Source organism: Mustelus asterias, chromosome 4 (assembly GCF_964213995.1).
Source record: "Mustelus asterias chromosome 4, sMusAst1.hap1.1, whole genome shotgun sequence".
NCBI classification, from domain to species: Eukaryota; Metazoa; Chordata; class Chondrichthyes; order Carcharhiniformes; family Triakidae; genus Mustelus; species Mustelus asterias.
The window spans coordinates 17,490,278-17,507,680 of NC_135804.1; the positions used below are offsets into that span (position 1 = coordinate 17,490,278).

General features: G+C 41.3%; 1 protein-coding gene across 1 annotated transcript in view; it reads right to left on the reverse strand.

Moving 5' to 3' along the window:
- usp10 (ubiquitin specific peptidase 10) overlaps positions 1 to 17,403 on the reverse strand; it is a 73,242-nt gene that overhangs the window by 36,026 nt on the left and 19,813 nt on the right. Inside the window, exons 2-4 of the mRNA XM_078210596.1 lie at positions 5,218 to 5,286; positions 3,348 to 3,393; positions 1,601 to 2,692 (exon numbers count right to left, since the gene is read on the reverse strand). Of these exons, the coding sequence (XP_078066722.1) occupies positions 1,601 to 2,692; positions 3,348 to 3,393; positions 5,218 to 5,286 (1,207 nt within the window). The remainder of the gene's footprint in view (positions 1 to 1,600; positions 2,693 to 3,347; positions 3,394 to 5,217; positions 5,287 to 17,403) is intronic.

Genomic DNA, 17,403 nt, shown 5'->3' on the forward strand with positions numbered 1-17,403 from the left:
TTAGATGCATTGATCCGGACAGGTTGTGGTGAATAGGGGAATTTCACAGTAACTTCATTGCAGTGTTAACGTAAGCCTTACTTGTGACTAATAAACAAACTTTAGTCTTGTGGCAAGCTACACCATTCATGATACACATACTGGCACAATGCCTTTTCTCCATTCAGCCGGAAATACAAACTATGACTTTGGCCTAGCAATTAGGGAGACTGCTGTTCAAGATTTTAGGTGTTGCTATATTGCATAATCAGCCAAATAAAATGCTTGCTGAATTTTTAAACCTCGCTTAACAAAAATAAAACAGTCCAGCCAAACATGAATTGTTACTTGTGAAAGGTAGGATCCATAGGACTATAACTTAGTCACTGATTTTGTGGCAGAGAGAAATTTGAAAAAGAAAATGGAAATATTCCCATTATGATCTTAACATGCAACTTTTCTGTGACTCCTCCCCCAACATCTTTTATGGAGTACTCAAGAGAAGGCAAACACTCGTCTCAGGAAACCAAGAGGCCATTCATGGGCTACTATCCAGTGGTCACAGTCTTTACAGAGTATCAATACTACTTCTTTTCCAAGTTAACCAAAATCCAAATATTCCCATGTCTTGGCAATTAGATGAGTTAATGTGAGACTTGAAGTCCATTCCTGACATTACCTCTTATTCAGCACCATGGTAAGTTAGTAAACAAATGCTTTCTGGTTTGCAAAAGCACCAATCCATAATAATGATTAATGCTTAAGCAAAGTAGATACAGCTTCATGTCATCCCACTTACTTATATACTTGACTGTTGCCACATTGTGTGCAAACCCTCATTATGAAATGGGTGCAGCTAGCCACACCATCGAGCCCGAGAATGCTTGATGCCTATTCAACAACTTGCAGAGCACAAAATGGAACTGCTGTTGATAAGACATTCTCCTGATTGAAGGTCATCTTTCAGTTTGTTTTAATGTCAAATGGGAGAATAATACAGATAATCTTGAGCTAAATTGGTTTCTTATTGGGATTCAAACAGTGTAAAATCATAAGCTGAGATACACTGGCTATAGTAATTGTGATCGCTGGTGCACAAACAAAACTTTGCATTGCACTGATTTAAAAAAACCACTAGCTATCAAAGCTCATCACTGCTGTCCAAATTAATGCCAAATGAACAATCCAGTCTATTTTTAATTAGTGTGAATAAACTGGTTTTCGCACACCAAGCATCAGTGTGTAGTGACATAATCTTTATCTTTACAGTCCCCACAACTGGACCAAAGTTCAGGTATGAAGACACAGGTTTGTCAGTGCCAACCTGTCTTCTGCAAGCACCAATGGGAGTCTCTGCACTCTCTCTTTCAAAGTTTAAGCTACTGTCTTATACATTATAGCAGCTGCAGCAATACATACAAGTCAGGAGGTAGTTGCTTAAGACAGGAAAGGTCTCAGGTTCTTGTATAACTGGAATGTCAGCTTTGGAAAACCTCAGATTTCTGTTCCAGCAATTATTGGGAACAACCTTACTATTAAATCACCAAATATTTAACTTGATACCATCCAAGGAATACTACATGTAAATTGACGCCAGTTTTTTAAAAAATATATAAGTTACCTGCTATTGGTTGAGCTGCAGAATCCTCCGACACCGGAACAGGCACATCCATTCTTATCTCTGGTTGCTTTTCAGGTAACTGAACAGAAGCATTGGTTGGTGTAAATTTTGCCTCAACATAGGCCACAGGTCCTGCTGAAGAGGGCTTTGAATTGTGGAAGAGACTAGCCCAGGATTTGGCTGGCAAAGGAGCAGAAGCGGTAGAAGGAGCTACGGCCGTCTGCTCTGGCTCAACTGCATATACATCCTCTGGTTTATCTTGCTCACATTCTGTGCCATCAGTGTGCAATCCTTCCCCATCAGAAGTATTAGGAAGTGTTACAGCACTATCGCCAGAAGATTCCAGTGTTTGTCCACTGTCATTTTTAACATCCACAGTAATATCTGTGCCTGCATATGATTGTGCAATAGCTGTCCTTATTGGGCTACTCCTTCCAGTCTCGGAGAGATCAGGCTGTTCAGAGGAATTAACCTCATTATCAGCCTCAGTGCTAGCCTTAAGCTCAAACCCAGGCTGCTCAGCAGTCCTGGCCTCATCTAATGAACTAGAGACTGTATTATTACAGAAGGCTCCACTAATGAAGTCCGCATCATTCTCAGGGCTATCACAAGTCCTCTGATTAGCCTTTGAAGAAATAGCTCCATGAGATTCAGGGATCTCTTTCTGGCCAAGTAATTCGACCTCTTCTGGGCTTATAGCATTTAGCCCTGAGTTTAACACATGTCCATTAACAAGGCCCGAAGTTTCAGAGGGAACACCAGTATCACTCACACCTTCCTGATAGCGATAATATCCAGGAGGTCTTTTCTTCTTGTTCCTCCTTTCCCTTGGGCCTTGCCCTCGATAAACAAGATCATCATTCCCCTGGCAATTGCCGCTGTCCAGAGAAATATTACCCTCTCCAAATTGGCAGTCAATGGAGCTGTAGGCAGCTTCTTCCGACAAGTTGTCTAAGGATTTCTGTACAGGTTGGTATCCCAGTATAAATTCTGGTGCCTGTGGATTCAGTGTACTGGAAACTTTGTAAACGCTGCCCTGTAAACCAGGTGGTTCCGACTCATTTTCTTCAGTGTCTGAATCATTTCCATCTCCTATTTGAACAAAACAAAAAATTAGCCGCAAAGTTTAAGCCCTAAATACAGCTCCACACTAGATTATAAACTCCCCTTCCTCTTGCTCCAAAAACCCATTATTACAATGTACAATTTTTAAAATATATCATTAAGGCTAATGATGTGTTATGAACAAGCATCAAGTCTAGAAACATTCCCTCTGCAATGGTTTAAACAGTTGCTCATTTGGGATTTAAGTTGAAATCACACGAGTCTCCAGGGGCTTAACACCGATGACATATTTACCAAACAGCCAAAAGCAATAAAATATATATTTTTAAAATTTTATTCGTTCCAAAATTATCCTAAATCCTGGATCTCAATATGAAAAAAATCAGCCAATATGTGCATAAATCAGAGTTCTGGTAACTGCAGGTGAAAGGGTTTATTTAAGCTATTTTTAAAAATGTGTATTCCCATTGCTAGAGACTATTTGCCAATAGCATTAGTTTGCACCAAAAGAAATCAAATATTTGTAAATCAAGACTGCTCCGAATAAGAATTGATGAATTTTATTACGTTCATTTGATTTTCAAAAGTTAATTTTACATTGACCTTTACTCTGGCCCCAAGATCCTTCCAGATTTTCAAGCTCAATGGAATATTAGCAAATACACTGAAATCAAACACTTACCCACTGATTGACTGCCATGCAAGACTTTATCATTATATGGGGGGAGCTGTGCCAAACAGAAAATAGAAGTTTTGTATTATATTGTAAATAAAATAAAGTACCACCAAGATTATGTTTCACCATATCTTCCTGTTTTGAGTGATACAATTGAGTGACAATGAAAACAATTCAATCCAGAAAACCATGACTGAAACATGCAAGATTATCATTTCCATCAGTAAGCACCATACAATATCAAAATTCCTCACACCTTTACAGAATACATTACTTTTAAAATGCAGGGAATGACTCAAAGAAAAGCAATTATCCTGCTCTCTTTATGCTGCTCCTTCATTAATGTTGGGTGCAGAGAGTAGAGTTGCCAGTGTTGGAGGAAAAAAACAGAAGTTACTCCCAAGAGGCTTTGGCCACTTTTCAATGCTTCTTCATTTACAAAAAGCTCCACAATTCTAACTGAACAGCAATTAAAAATATTCAAGAACTCTTCAAAATCAAAAGTTGATTCAAAATCAGAAGTTAAAGATTACTTGAACACATAAATGGGCATGTCTCAACTTTCTGTCTACAGTGGCCCATTGCGACGTGGTAATGGGACGACACAGTGGTTAGCACTAACGCCTCACAGTGTCAGGGACCTGGGTTTGATTCCCGGCTTGGGTCACTGTGTGTGCAGTTTGCATGTTCTCCCCTTGTCTGCATGGGTTTCCTCCGGGTGCTCCAGTTTCCTCCCACAGTCCAAAGATGTGCAGGTTAGGTGGATTGGCCCGAACAGGCACCGGAGTGTGGCAACTAGGGGATTTTCACAGTAACTTCATTAGTTACTGTGAATGCGAGACTAATTATGACTAATAAATAATAAACTAAACTTTTAAAAAAGCACAACACTTTATGTTGTCGTTGAAAGGTTTTTTTACTCATGCTTTATCTAATGTAATGTCTTGTGAACGGTCTGTCTGACTGTCAGAACATGATGGACAACATTGCTACTGCCCTAATTCAACACCATACACTAGCAATTCCAACAGTGGTCACTATATAGCAATCTAGGGTGCTTACTGTTTGTAAATGTTTCATTCTGTTTCCATTACAAAAGATTTCAGGATTTTTAACCAATCTTTTAGGGATTATATTCTGTTCTTGTCAATTCTAACAAGAAAATGAGCACAAAAAAACACCCAATGAGTTGACTTTTAAGGGGCGTCTGTACAAATACATGAACAGGATGGGAATAGAGGGATATGGTCCCCGGAAGAGTAGGGGGTTTTAGTTCAGACAGGCAACATGATCAGGGCAGGTTTGGAGGGCCGAAAGGCTTTTCCTGTGCTGTAATTGTCTTTATTCTTTGTAAACTGAGGTAGATATCAAATCAACTTGTGTGAAAGATCCCTAACTGAAATATGTAAAAACCTAGCTCTCTCATTTTTAAAAACACAAAAAAAGCTGTGCCCTAACAGCTATAATGTAGCTGCAATGTGGTGGCTACAATATGTAAGTCAGCATCATGGAACCACCACTTAGCACATAAAGCTTTTTAAGCTATCAATTTAAAGAAATCAGAGAGGGAAGTTGACATTACATGTATTTAAGATTTGATTCATGAAATGTATGCTTTTATATCAAATTCAGAGTGATTGGAAACGACAAATAATTTAAATACAAAATCTTGTTCCTCTGAAAAGCCCTCAACCAGTCCATCTATGCACAGCACTCCACTTTTTAAATAGTTTCTGACCCCAGTATTTGGTTAAAATTCCATCTGTTAAATCAGCTGATAGACATAACTTAAAATCGAGTGAAAATCATCAACTAAAGACTGTTGTACAAGAAACAGAAATAAAAATTCCAGGTTTTCCTCAATGAGTATGCTCACCTCAACAGAGCTGCGTGATGTTACAAAGAACTGATTGAATTCATCAGGGCTGAACTCCCCAAAGATGTACTGAAAGAAAAGGGAAAACATTGATGTTATTAACCAACACTGCAAACATACACTATAACCTAGGAGTAAATGCTGTAAATGGGCTATTTATTGTTTATCTTGGCCTGTACTGCGCTGTAATGTTCTATGTTCTATTACATAGAATACCAGCCCATGTTTTCCATTAAATCCTTGTACGTATTCTTTGATGCATGTACTACATAATCATGCAGAAGTTACTCAGGCAACAAGTTCCTCTACGCTCACGAAATATTGGGAGAGAAAACATTTACACCAACTGGGGGAACACAGAATATTTACACTAATTTCATCAGTTTGAGACAATGTTAAGGGTTGGCACAGAAGTGTTTTGCTGGTTTTTTCTTTTTAAAAATTAATCTCCGGATGTGGCCATCGCTGGCTGGCCAGCATTTATTACAGATCCTTAATAAGCCTTAAGAAGCTGAGCTGCCTACTTGGACTGCTGTCTCTGTGGTGTGGTACTGTTAGGGAAGGAGTGACCCAGCGAGGCTAAAAGAACAGTGATATATTTCCAAGTCAAGATGGTGAGTGACTTAGAGGGAAACTTCCAGGTGGTGGTGTTCCTATGTGTCTGCTGCCCTTGTCCTTTTAGATGGGAGTAGTAATGGGTTTCAAAGATGCTGCCTAAGGAACTTTGGTGAATTCCTGCAGCCCATCTTGAACATGGTACACACTGCTGCTACTGTGCTTCGGTGGCAGAGAGTGAATGTTTGTGGATGGGGTGCCAATCAAGTGGGCTGCATTGTCCTGGACAGTGTCGAGCTTCTTGAGTGATGTTGGAGCTGCACTCGTCCAAGCAAGTGGACTGTATTCCATCACATCCCCGACTTGTGCTTTGTAGATGGTGGACAGGCTTCAGGAAGTCAGGTGAGTTAACTGCTTCAAGATTACTAGCCTCTGACCAGTTCTTGTAGCTACAGTATTTATTCGGCTAGTCCAGTTCAAACAAACAAATGGCAGAGGTGTAATTAAGTTTTTATAATCCGAATTTATTTCAGATCCCAAGAGACCAACAACTTGCATTCACATAGGATATTTCACTCTGTTGAAGGGGCTTTGATGGTCAAATTTTAACACTGAACCACACAAAATATTCGTGACCAAAAGCCTAGGCAAAGACAAAAAATAATCCGTTTCTGGTCTAACTCCTAATCAACACCTCCTGCTTGAGTTTTGAAATTGTAGAAGAAAAGCACAGCAAAAAGTCAAATGTTTTCAGAAAGAGGAAGTGCAAAAACCAAGGAAAGGTTTAAAGTTTATTTATTAGTGTCACAAGCAGGCTTACATTAACACCGCAATGAGGTTACTGTGAACATCCTCTAGTCACCACACTCCGGCGCTTGTTCGGGTGCACTGAGGGAGAATTTAGCATGGCTAATGCATCTAACCAGCATATTTTTCGGACTGTGGGAGGAAACCAGTGCACCCGGAGGAAGCCCGCGCAGACACAAGGAGAACATGCAGATTCCGCACAGGCAGTGACCCAAGCCGGGAATCGAACCCGGGTCCCTGGCACTGTGAGGCAGCAGTGCAAACCTTGCAATATCAGTGTTAAAATTTTAAAAAGTGGTTGACAAAATGTTTGTGAAGGCTTAGATTTCAAACTTAATTAGATTAGCAAGAGTGAGAATTCAGTTAAACTTATTGGATCAATTGTGCAAAGAAGCAAGCTGTATAAAATGTTAATAATGGGTTATAGCACAAAGAAGGGATTATATTGCCACTGGCTGCTGAGAAGAGGGATCAATACAAACTGAACTGCTTTCCTCAAAGGCTCATTAAATTTACCAGCAACGGAATAAGCAACACAGGTCAGGATGGTTGCAGATAGAATACTCAGTTGGTGCTGAACCAATGATAGGCGTGTTGGGAGTACTTCAATTGGCTTCAACCTCTCCAGATTAGCATTGTGGAAGGAATTCAGCCAATATCCAGTAATTGTTAGAAGTGGATGCAGAAGGTAGTTGCAAAAAAAAAATTAATTCTTCATACAGTCAAATAGTTAGCCAGAATTCCATTGCAAGCTATGACTATTGGACAGCAACCTATACCTGTTGAATCGTACTTTGGTACATACCCTTTTTTGGAGGGTAGGAAAAGAAAACTAAACTGAAGAAAAACGGCAAGAGAAAAATATAGCTTTGATAAGTTAGTGCACTATGTCCAACTGTCTTTAGAGGCTCCAAGTATGCATCTGTTGAACAGGGGCAAAATTAGTCTCAAAATTGAATTTGCCTTTGGCTTCTGATGCTGAAAACAATATGCACTGCACAGATCCATGTTGAATGGATTTTTACCTCTGCCACTGAAGGTGGATGGAGGTAATGTTGTCATTCCTTTGCCTGTAAATAAAATCTCGAAGCCTAATGAAGTGAAGTAAAGTTTATTTATTAGTCACAAGTAAGGCTTACAGTAACACTGCAATGAAGTTACTGTGAAATTCCCCTAGTCGCCACAGTCCGGCACCTGTTCAGGCCAATGCACCTAACCAGCACGTCTTTCAGAATGTGGGAGGAAACCGGAGCACCCGGAGGAAACCCAAGCAGACACAAACTTCACACAGACAGTGACCCAAGCCAGGAATCGAACCTAGATCCCTGGCGCTGTGAAGCAGCAGTGCTAACCACTGTGCTACCGTGCCGCCCCCAAAGAAAGGATCTCATGGAAGGATCTCAACGCAACATGGTACATGGATAGGGTCTGACCCAAAGAAGAAAATGGATAGATCCTGGAATTTTTTTTAAAGGATCCGTTAACATTGGGAGAGAGGGTGAACTGACATTTTAATGGATTATCATTGTTTTATTCAGAGTGTTGTTGATTGTGTTTTAGAATGTTGAAAGTGGTCTCAGTTGCTGTGTTGGAATTTGTTATACCTGCCAAAACGCAAGCAGAGTTTTCTGAGCAGGTTGTTGGATTTGCATTTGCTTAAATGTGGATAAATATTAAATGTGGATAAATATTAAAATGTAATTGAATGTTGAGCTAACACAGCATGAGAAGATGTGCACTGTACTGAGTGCCCTCTTCACTTGTTCAAATAGTTTACAAAACAACTGACAAAACCTTCTTTTGAATGTGTTCTTGCAACTTTATTTTAGCTCAAATCTGCAAAGTAGAAACTTCAAAATAAAAATTGTACTCCAAAATGCACAAGTCAACCCTGATTTGTATGAATTGTAGAGTAGTCCTAGATGTATTCCCCAGTAATAAAATACCAAAACGATTCAAAGTACAAAAATAGATTTGATATAATTATTTTCCACTTAAGGTTGCAACATACTTCACATTTGAAAATTTTGCCAAGCATTTTAAAAATGTTGCTCATCTCAATGTTAAACAAACATTATGTAACCATCACTGCACACATTTGAAATAAAGTTCAGTGGTATACAAGCCCACGATGTTGTGCCGAGCTTTATCTGAAACCAAGATCAAGCTATCCCACTCCCTATCATCCTGGTGTGCTCCATGTGCCTATCCAATAACCGCTTAAATGTTTCTAAAGTGTCTGACTCCACTATCACTGCAGGCAGTCCATTCCACACCCCAACCACTCTCTGCGTAAAGAACCTACCTCTGATATCCGTCCTGTATCTCCCACCACGAACCCTATAGTTATGCCCCCTTGTAATAGCTCCATCCACCCGAGGAAATAGTCTTTGAACGTTCACTCTATCTATCCCCTTCATCATTTTATACACCTCTATTAAGTCTCCCCTCAGCCTCCTCCGCTCCAGAGAGAATAGCCCTAGCTCCCTCAACCTTTCCTCATATGACCTACCCTCCAAACCAGGCAGCATCCTGGTAAATCTCCTCTGCACTCCTTCCAGCGCTTCCACATCCTTCCTATAGTGAGGTGACCAGAACTGCACACAATATTCCAAATGTGGTCTCACCAAGGTCCTGTACAGTTGCAGCATAACCCCACAGCTCTTAAACTCCAACCCCCTGTTAATAAAAGCTAACACACTACAGGCCTTCTTCACAGCTCTATCCACTTGAGTGGCAACCTTTAGAGATCTGTGGATATGGACCCCAAGATCTCTCTGTTCCTCCACAGTCTTCAGAACCCTACCTTTGACCCTGTAATCCACATTTAAATTTGTCCTACCAAAATGAATCACCTCACATTTATCAGGGTTAAACTCCATTTGCCATTTTTCAGCCCAGCTTTGCATCCTATCTATGTCTCTTTGCAGCCTACAACAGCCCTCCACCTCATCCACTACTCCACCAATCTTGGTGTCATCAGCAAATTTACTGATCCACCCTTCAGCCCCCTCCTCTAAGTCATTAATAAAAATCACAAAGAGCAGAGGACCAAGCACTGATCCCTGCGGCACACCGCTAGCAACCTGCCTCCAATCCGAAAATTTTCCATCGACCACCACCCTCTGTCTTCGGTCAGACAGCCAGTTGCCTATCCAATCGGCCAACTTTCCCTCTATCCCACACCTCCTCACTTTCATCATAAGCCGACCATGGGGGACCTTATCAAACGCCTTACTAAAATCCATGTATATGACATCAACTGCCCTACCTTCATCAACACACTTAGTTACCTCCTCAAAAAATTCTATCAAATTTGTGAGGCACGACTTGCCCTTCACGAATCCGTGCTGACTATCTCGGATTAATCCGCATCTTTCTAAATGGTCGTAAATCCCATCCCTAAGGACCCTTTCCATCAATTTACCAACCACCGAAGTAAGACTAACCGGTCTATAATTACCAGGGTCATTTCTATTCCCTTTCTTAAACAGAGGAACAACATTCGCCATTCTCCAGTCCTCTGGCACCATCCCCGTGGACAGCGAGGACCCAAAGATCAACGCCAAAGGCGTTTACATGTTTATTTTCTAAAAACCCCACTCTGCCACATAATTAGCAAATTTTCCAAGAGGTGAAAAGCAGGTTTTGTGCTTTATGAAATTGGGAAACCTCTATATTATGCATGATTATAGATAAACAGGATCTGCTAATGAATATGCTTCTAATTAGACTATTTCTTAGTAAACTATCTGCAGATTAGCCAAGATGGAGAAACTTTGTTTGAAGGTTATCAGATGAACTAGATCAGTACATTGCATGCAAGGCATGACCGGAGTGAGGAGCAAATCAAGTAATTCAATGCAGATCTGTAATGACCTTGTTAAAATTTGGTTAATTAAGTGATCTTTATTCAGGAAGCCTATTGATCTGAAACATTTTGTACATTTTTTCTTCAATATCAAACTCAGTTTCAGTTAATTCTAAAGGCCAGCTCTCTGCAGAGGACTGGAACTTTAACTCATTCATACAATTATTGCAATGATGTCTATCAAACATTAACTTACCCAAGTGTTTCAATTTTTTTTAAGTGTCTGAAGATAGTTTAAAAACTCTTGAGGAATGACTATTTCAAATGCTCATGTTCTTCATGCTTCCATTTAAATAAATCCACAGATGCTGCAGTCAACTGAAAACCCAGGTATTTGTATTTAGTCCCTTTTAGACTGGACATAAGATAGGTAGTTTGGGTATTTTCAGAGACAGAAACAAAAGCTGGTGAGACTCTTGCGTGATCACCATACATAACTTAGTGCAAAGGGCAATTCATAGTTAGATGCATTGATCCGGACAGGCTCCGGGTTGTGGTGAATAGGGGAATTTCACAGTAACTTCATTGCAGTGTTAACGTAAGCCTTACTTGTGACTAATAAACAAACTTTAGTCTTGTGGCAAGCTACACCATTCATGATACACATACTGGCACAGTGCCTTTTCCCCATTCAGCCGGAAATACAAACTATGACTTTGGCCTAGCAATTAGGGAGACTGCTGTTCAAGATTTTAGGTGTTGCTATATTGCATAATCAGCCAAATAAAATGCTTGCAGAATTTTTAAACCTCGTTTAACAAAAATAAAAACAATGGTAATCTTAGGAATTGGATGAAGACATATCATTAATGTGGATTTGGCAGCATTTGCAGTGCAAGAGTAGTCCTATACATGTTCCTCCAGAAACAAAACATGCTATATGTTCTTGTGTAAAAGTTGTTCTATGTAAAAGTCAACACCATGATTTCTGGCTTCAAGAAAAAGTCCACCCTAGTTTTTCCAGACCAAAAATTTCAGAACCAAGTAAAATCTTTACCATTGCATTGAAAACTTCAATTCATTATTCAATCAAAAGTTACTCCCAACCTGTTAGGAGCTAGGGATAGCTTAAGTTATTTATATTTATGCATATTGGGAACAAGTTATAGCTTTAAGTTTAATTTATATTTCTGTATGCATGTGTTGAGAAAGGGGGAACCTGAGTTTTGGATTTTGCCTGCAAGTCTGAGAGTTTGGATTTGCATTTTAATGAGGTTTTATTATTCTTGAAGTGGAGAGCTGTTTTATTTGGGGAGGGGGTGATTTCAAGAAGTTAAAACAAAGCAGGAAAGACTAAGCTGTTGCTTAGCAACAGGACCCACACAGGGAGAAATATGAAGACGTTCTAGTCGGAGGAAGGTGTTCGGAGGCGCTAGACAGAGATATGAATAGGAGTTGCAAAAAACAGGGAGTGGACAAAGTCCCAGAAAGTCACCGAAGTCAAGGAACAAGAGCAGGAATCCGAACAAGGTCTTGTTCAGTGAAGTTAAAGAAATGAGCAGAGGAAAAGGCACTGAATTAAAGAGAGAAAGCTGAGAGGAACAGAATTCACGAGTTTGCGAGAAGCCAGAAGAACAGAGGAGACAGCCAAATGTTTGAGACTACTTTCTACAAACTTGTGTACAATACTGTACTGTTGGCATGGCTGAGTTTCCGAGAGATGCTTGGAATGCTTGTGGCGATCTGGGGAAAGGAGGTTGAAATCCTGGAGGTGGATCCTTGTTGTTTGTCCAAATGAAAGCATAGCTTGGGAGAAAATTCCAAGGAGAGTTGTCAGAGTGGAGATTGGAACCCCAAGTTAAAAGAGCTTCTGAGACAACAATTGGCTCAATGTGACAAGCATCTGGACAAGCATACTGCCATATATCGCCTACTGGTGTACATGGACTGTACTTACTGTGAACATGAGTGTACAAGATAGACTTTGTAACTCATGTTGTCCTTACAATTCTGAACTATCTGTAAAGTTATGGTTGGGGTAAAAGAAGTGTAATATAGTTCATTTCTTCTTATTTAATGAATGTTTTATTCTTTTGTTAAAGTCCTTTGCCAGACCCTGTGGCTCTATTCATTAGCTGCCCTCGGGTTTCTAAATGAAAAATAAAGTTAGGATCAATCAGGCCAGGTTCCATCCTGGGATCTGACACGTCCAGTAGCAACATCAGCTGGGATCAAAACATTAATCTGTTTCCTCCAATCTCCTCTTGACAATTAAAATAGGAAAAACGTAGGTTGATTTTAGATTTTTGGGGAGAAGGGGGAAATAAACTGGCAGATTCTTTTGAGAGCCATGTTAGGTGTTGGGTGGGTGTGTTTTAGTAGAAAGTACTGTAGATTGCAACATACACATTGACCATTAAAGCCTGCAAAAATCCTTCCAAAAACATGGGCTGATTTGTATGCCAAGTAGAACATGAACTGCCAAGTGTTGGTGCAGGTGGTCACCATTTTTAAACCAGCTTTGTACTTCATTCTTTTTGCCGGAGGAGCCATTTCCGTTTGTAACTTGTTCTGCAAGATCTGCTCTGTGAGAGCAAGTAAACACTTGTGCATCTTCTTGGCAACATTGCCCGTATTGCCTGCTTGATCCCACATGTTGATTTGTAAGGCGAGTGCATTTCTGAGGTTAAATTGAGGTAGATGCCTAATGAGCGTATAGCACTTGAGCAGAAACGGGGGAGGGGGTTGACATACATCAAATGTAGACCTAAATGTGTGCCCATAAAATAGGGTCGACTTGCCTACTGCAATCTAAGGAAAAAGTAAAATTCTAAGCTAACTCTTCAGCCTTTTGCCTAAAAACTAATTTGACTTGTGCACTAGTATATACAGTAACCACAAAGTTACTCACTGGAAATACTAGATCCATTAGAGAAATAACAATTCAATTAATCTGGGTTCAACCACAAAATTACCCACACAGGAATTACTTTACTGATCCTTCGTTAGAAAACTATTACAATTAGATCTATCTAGATGGACCATAAAAACCTTACACTCAATTTTAGTTTTCACTCAATTTCATTTTTTTTTCCATCTCTGGCAAAACAATGGCAAATAGAATCCCACAGTGCAGGAGGCCACCATTCAGCCCACCCAGGCCTTATCCCCCTAACCCCACATATTTATCCTGCTAGTCCCCCTGACACTAAGGGGCAATTTAACATGGCTAATCCACCTAACCCGCACATCTAACCCGCCTGCATGAGGAAACCCATGCAGACACGGGGAGAATGTGCAAACTCCACACAGACAGTCACCCAAGGCTGGAATCGAACCTGGGTCCCTGGCGCTGTGAGGCAGCAGTGCTAACCACAGTTCCATCTAGACATAGAAATTGCTCAGAAATTCAGCTAATTCTATAAAAAACGTTTAAAAATGAAATACTTGCAATAAGTTTAAAAAGAGCTTCCAAACTAGTCAAGGACAGAGGATGCTGGAAACACTCAGCAGGTCTTGCAGCATCCATAAGCAGAGTTGGTCTTCATCAGAAGAGGGAGAACATGTCAGATATTTAAGTGTAGCTGTGAGAGATTGCCACAAAATGTTGCAAATTTAAAAACAAAAAGAACTCGATAACTGTTTTCTCTCCTTGATACTGCCAGACCTGCTGAGTTTTTCCAGAATCCTCTGCTCGTTTCAGAATCCAGCATCCGCAGTATTTTGCTTATTTTACAAACGATTCAAACACTTATCTTCTGAGAAAAATTATTTTGTATCCACCCACATTAGAAATGCTATTTATAACATTCTAACATCTTATAATAGTACAATGTATACATTTAAGTCAAGGTGCTTCGGAAAAAAATTCTACAGCAAAAATTCAGTCAAAGTTGATGCAGCAAATATCTAAAACCACAAGTCACAATGACCGGGGAGCTGCTGGAGTATTGTTTATGGGAATTCTAACTTGCCTGCACTAAGCTGCATTATTCAATACCTCAGGTTCTTCAGGAGACTAGCCAAGATAATCCAATAGAGACCAGTCCTGTCACAACTGCTTCCATCTCCTTGCCTATTATGTCACCAAAATATTTGAAGCAAACATCCAAACAAATAGTTGGCTTTAGGTGCCATACAATCTTGTGTCTTTGCAGTTAAGATTTGTTTTACTGTTGAATGTATCAATGCAAACACAAATATAGATCATATTATTCAAGACAGCCTAACTTTCCTAGTCTGGGACATGGGAAGTTTCTGTGGAATATCAAAGATGGAGATGATAGGATTACAAGTCCCAAAGTAGGTGAGGCATCATCCAAAGGCATTCTGGATAGAATCATAGAATCCCTACAGTGCAGAAGACTGCCATTTGGCCCATTGAGCCTACATCGACAACAATCCCACCCGGGCCCTATCCCCGTAACTGCTGTATATACTAGCCCTCCTGACACTAAGGGTCAATTTAGCATGGCCAATCAACCTAACTTGCACATCTTTGGACTTTCGGAGACCAGAGCACCCGGAGGAAACCCACGCAGACTTGGTGAGAATGTGCAAACTCCACACAGTGACCTGAGGCCGGAATTGAACCTGGTCCCTGGTGTTGTGAGGCAGCAACGCGAGCCACTGTGCCACCGGGTGTCTTGCAGTTTTTGAATTAAAGAATCACAGAAACCAGGAGACCTCCGATACGATGTGACAAAAGCATAAACTGAGTTGACAGTGCAGGACAGAATGGGATAGAAGCAGGAGAGGTGTAATAAAGCAGTCTCAGTGACAGAATGGATAGAGGAAAGAAGCTTTATATACATGCAGAAGCTGATCCAATGGGGTCAAGTAACATAGTCAGAGTTTTAACAACACCAGGTTAAAGTCCAACAGGTTTAGAACATAGAACATAGAACATTACAGCGCAGAACAGGCCCTTCGGCCCACGATGTTGCACCGACCAGTTAAAAAAAAAAACTGTGACCCTCCAACCTAAACCAATTTCTTTTCGTCCATGAACCTATCTACGGATCTCTTAAACGCCCCCAAACTAGGCGCATTTACTACTGATGCTGGCAGGGCATTCCAATCCCTCACCACCCTCTGGGTAAAGAACCTACCCCTGACATCGGTTCTATAACTACCCCCCCTCAATTTAAAGCCATGCCCCCTTGTTTATTTGGTAGCAAATACCATTAGCTTTCGGAGCGCTGCTCCTTCGTCAGATGGAGTGGAAATGTGCTCTCAAACAGGGCACTGACACAAAATCAAGTTACAGAAGACTGATTAGAATGCGAAACCCTACAGCCAACCAGATCTTAAAGATACAGACAATGTGGGTGGAGGGAGCATTAAGCACAGGTTAAAGAGATGTGTATTGTCTCCAGACAGGATAGCCCGCAAGTCCAGGAGACAAGCCGTGGGGGTTATTGATAATGTGACATAAATGCAACATCCCGGTTGAAGCCGTCCTGTGTGCGGAACTTGGCTATCAGTTTCTGCTCAGCGACTCTGCGCTGTCGTGTGTCGCTTGCCAGACCATCGACACGGATGCCATCATCTCACGTGAGAAACCATCTACCAGGTACACGGTACCGACTCTTGCAACTCGGCCAACGTTGTCTACCTGATACACTGCAGGAAAGGATGTCCCGAGGCATGGTACATTGGGGAAACCATGCAGACGCTATGACAACGGATGAATGAACACCGCTCGACAATCAGCAGGCAAGACTGTTCTCTTCCTGTGGGGGAGCACTTCAGCAGTCATGTGCATTCAGCCTCTGATCTTCAGGTAAGCGTTCTCCAAGGCGGCCTTCACGACACACGACAGCGCAGAGTCGCTGAGCAGAAACTGATAGCCAAGTTCCGCACACGAGGATGGCCTAAACCGGGATGGTGGCCTCTTTTTAGGTATTTATGTCACATTATCAGTAACCCCCCACAGCTTGCCTCCTGGACTTGCGGGCTATCCTGTCTGGAGACAATACACATCTCTTTAACCTGCGCTTAATGCTCCCTCCACCCACATTGTCTGTATCTTTAAGATCTGGTTGGCTGTAGGGTTTCGCATTCTAATCAGTATTCTGTAACTTGATTTTGTGTCTGTGCCCTGTTTGAGAGCACATTTCCACTCCATCTGACGAAGCAGCAGCGCTCCGAAAGCTAATGGTATTTGCTACCAAATAAACCTGTTGGACTTTAACCTGGTGTTAAAACTCTTACTGTGTTCACCCCAGTCCAACGCCGGCATCTCCACGTCAAGTATCACATGGTATACATATTAAACAAAGACATCGACTCTTACAAGTGCAGAAAACTGACAGAACGATCTGGAACAGGGAGTGATGGAAAGATCTTTGTCACAAACAAAAATTAGATGCCAAGAGGCTGTTCCCCTTGTAGGAGTGCCTGGGACCAGAGAGCATAATTGCAGAGTAAGGTGTGGCCCATTTCAGAGAAATGAGGAGGAATTCTTCACCACAGAGAACAAAGAAAATTACAGCACAGGAACAGGCCCTTCAGCCCTCCAAGCCTGCACCGACCATGCTGCCCGACTGAACTAAAACCCGTAACCCTTCTGGGCACCATATCCCTCTATTCCCATCCTATTCATGTACTTGTCAAGACGCCCCTTAAAAGTCACTACCGTATCCACTTCCACTACCTCCCCCGGCAACGAGTTCCAGGCACCCACCACTGTGTAAAAGATCTGCCTCGTACATCTCCTTTAAACCTTGCCCCTCGCAGCTTAAACCTATGCCCCCTAGTAATTGACTCTTCCACCCTGGGAAAAAGCTTCTGACTATCCACTCTATCCATGCCTCTCATAATCTTGCAGACTTCTATCAGGTCTCCCCTCAACCTCTGTCGCTCCAGTGAGAACAAACCAAGTTTCTCCAACCTCTCCTCATAGCTAATGCCCTCCATACCAGGCAACATCCCAGAAGATCTTTTCTATACCCTCTCCAAAGCCTCCACATCCTTCTAGTAGTGTGGTGACCAGAATTGAACACTATATT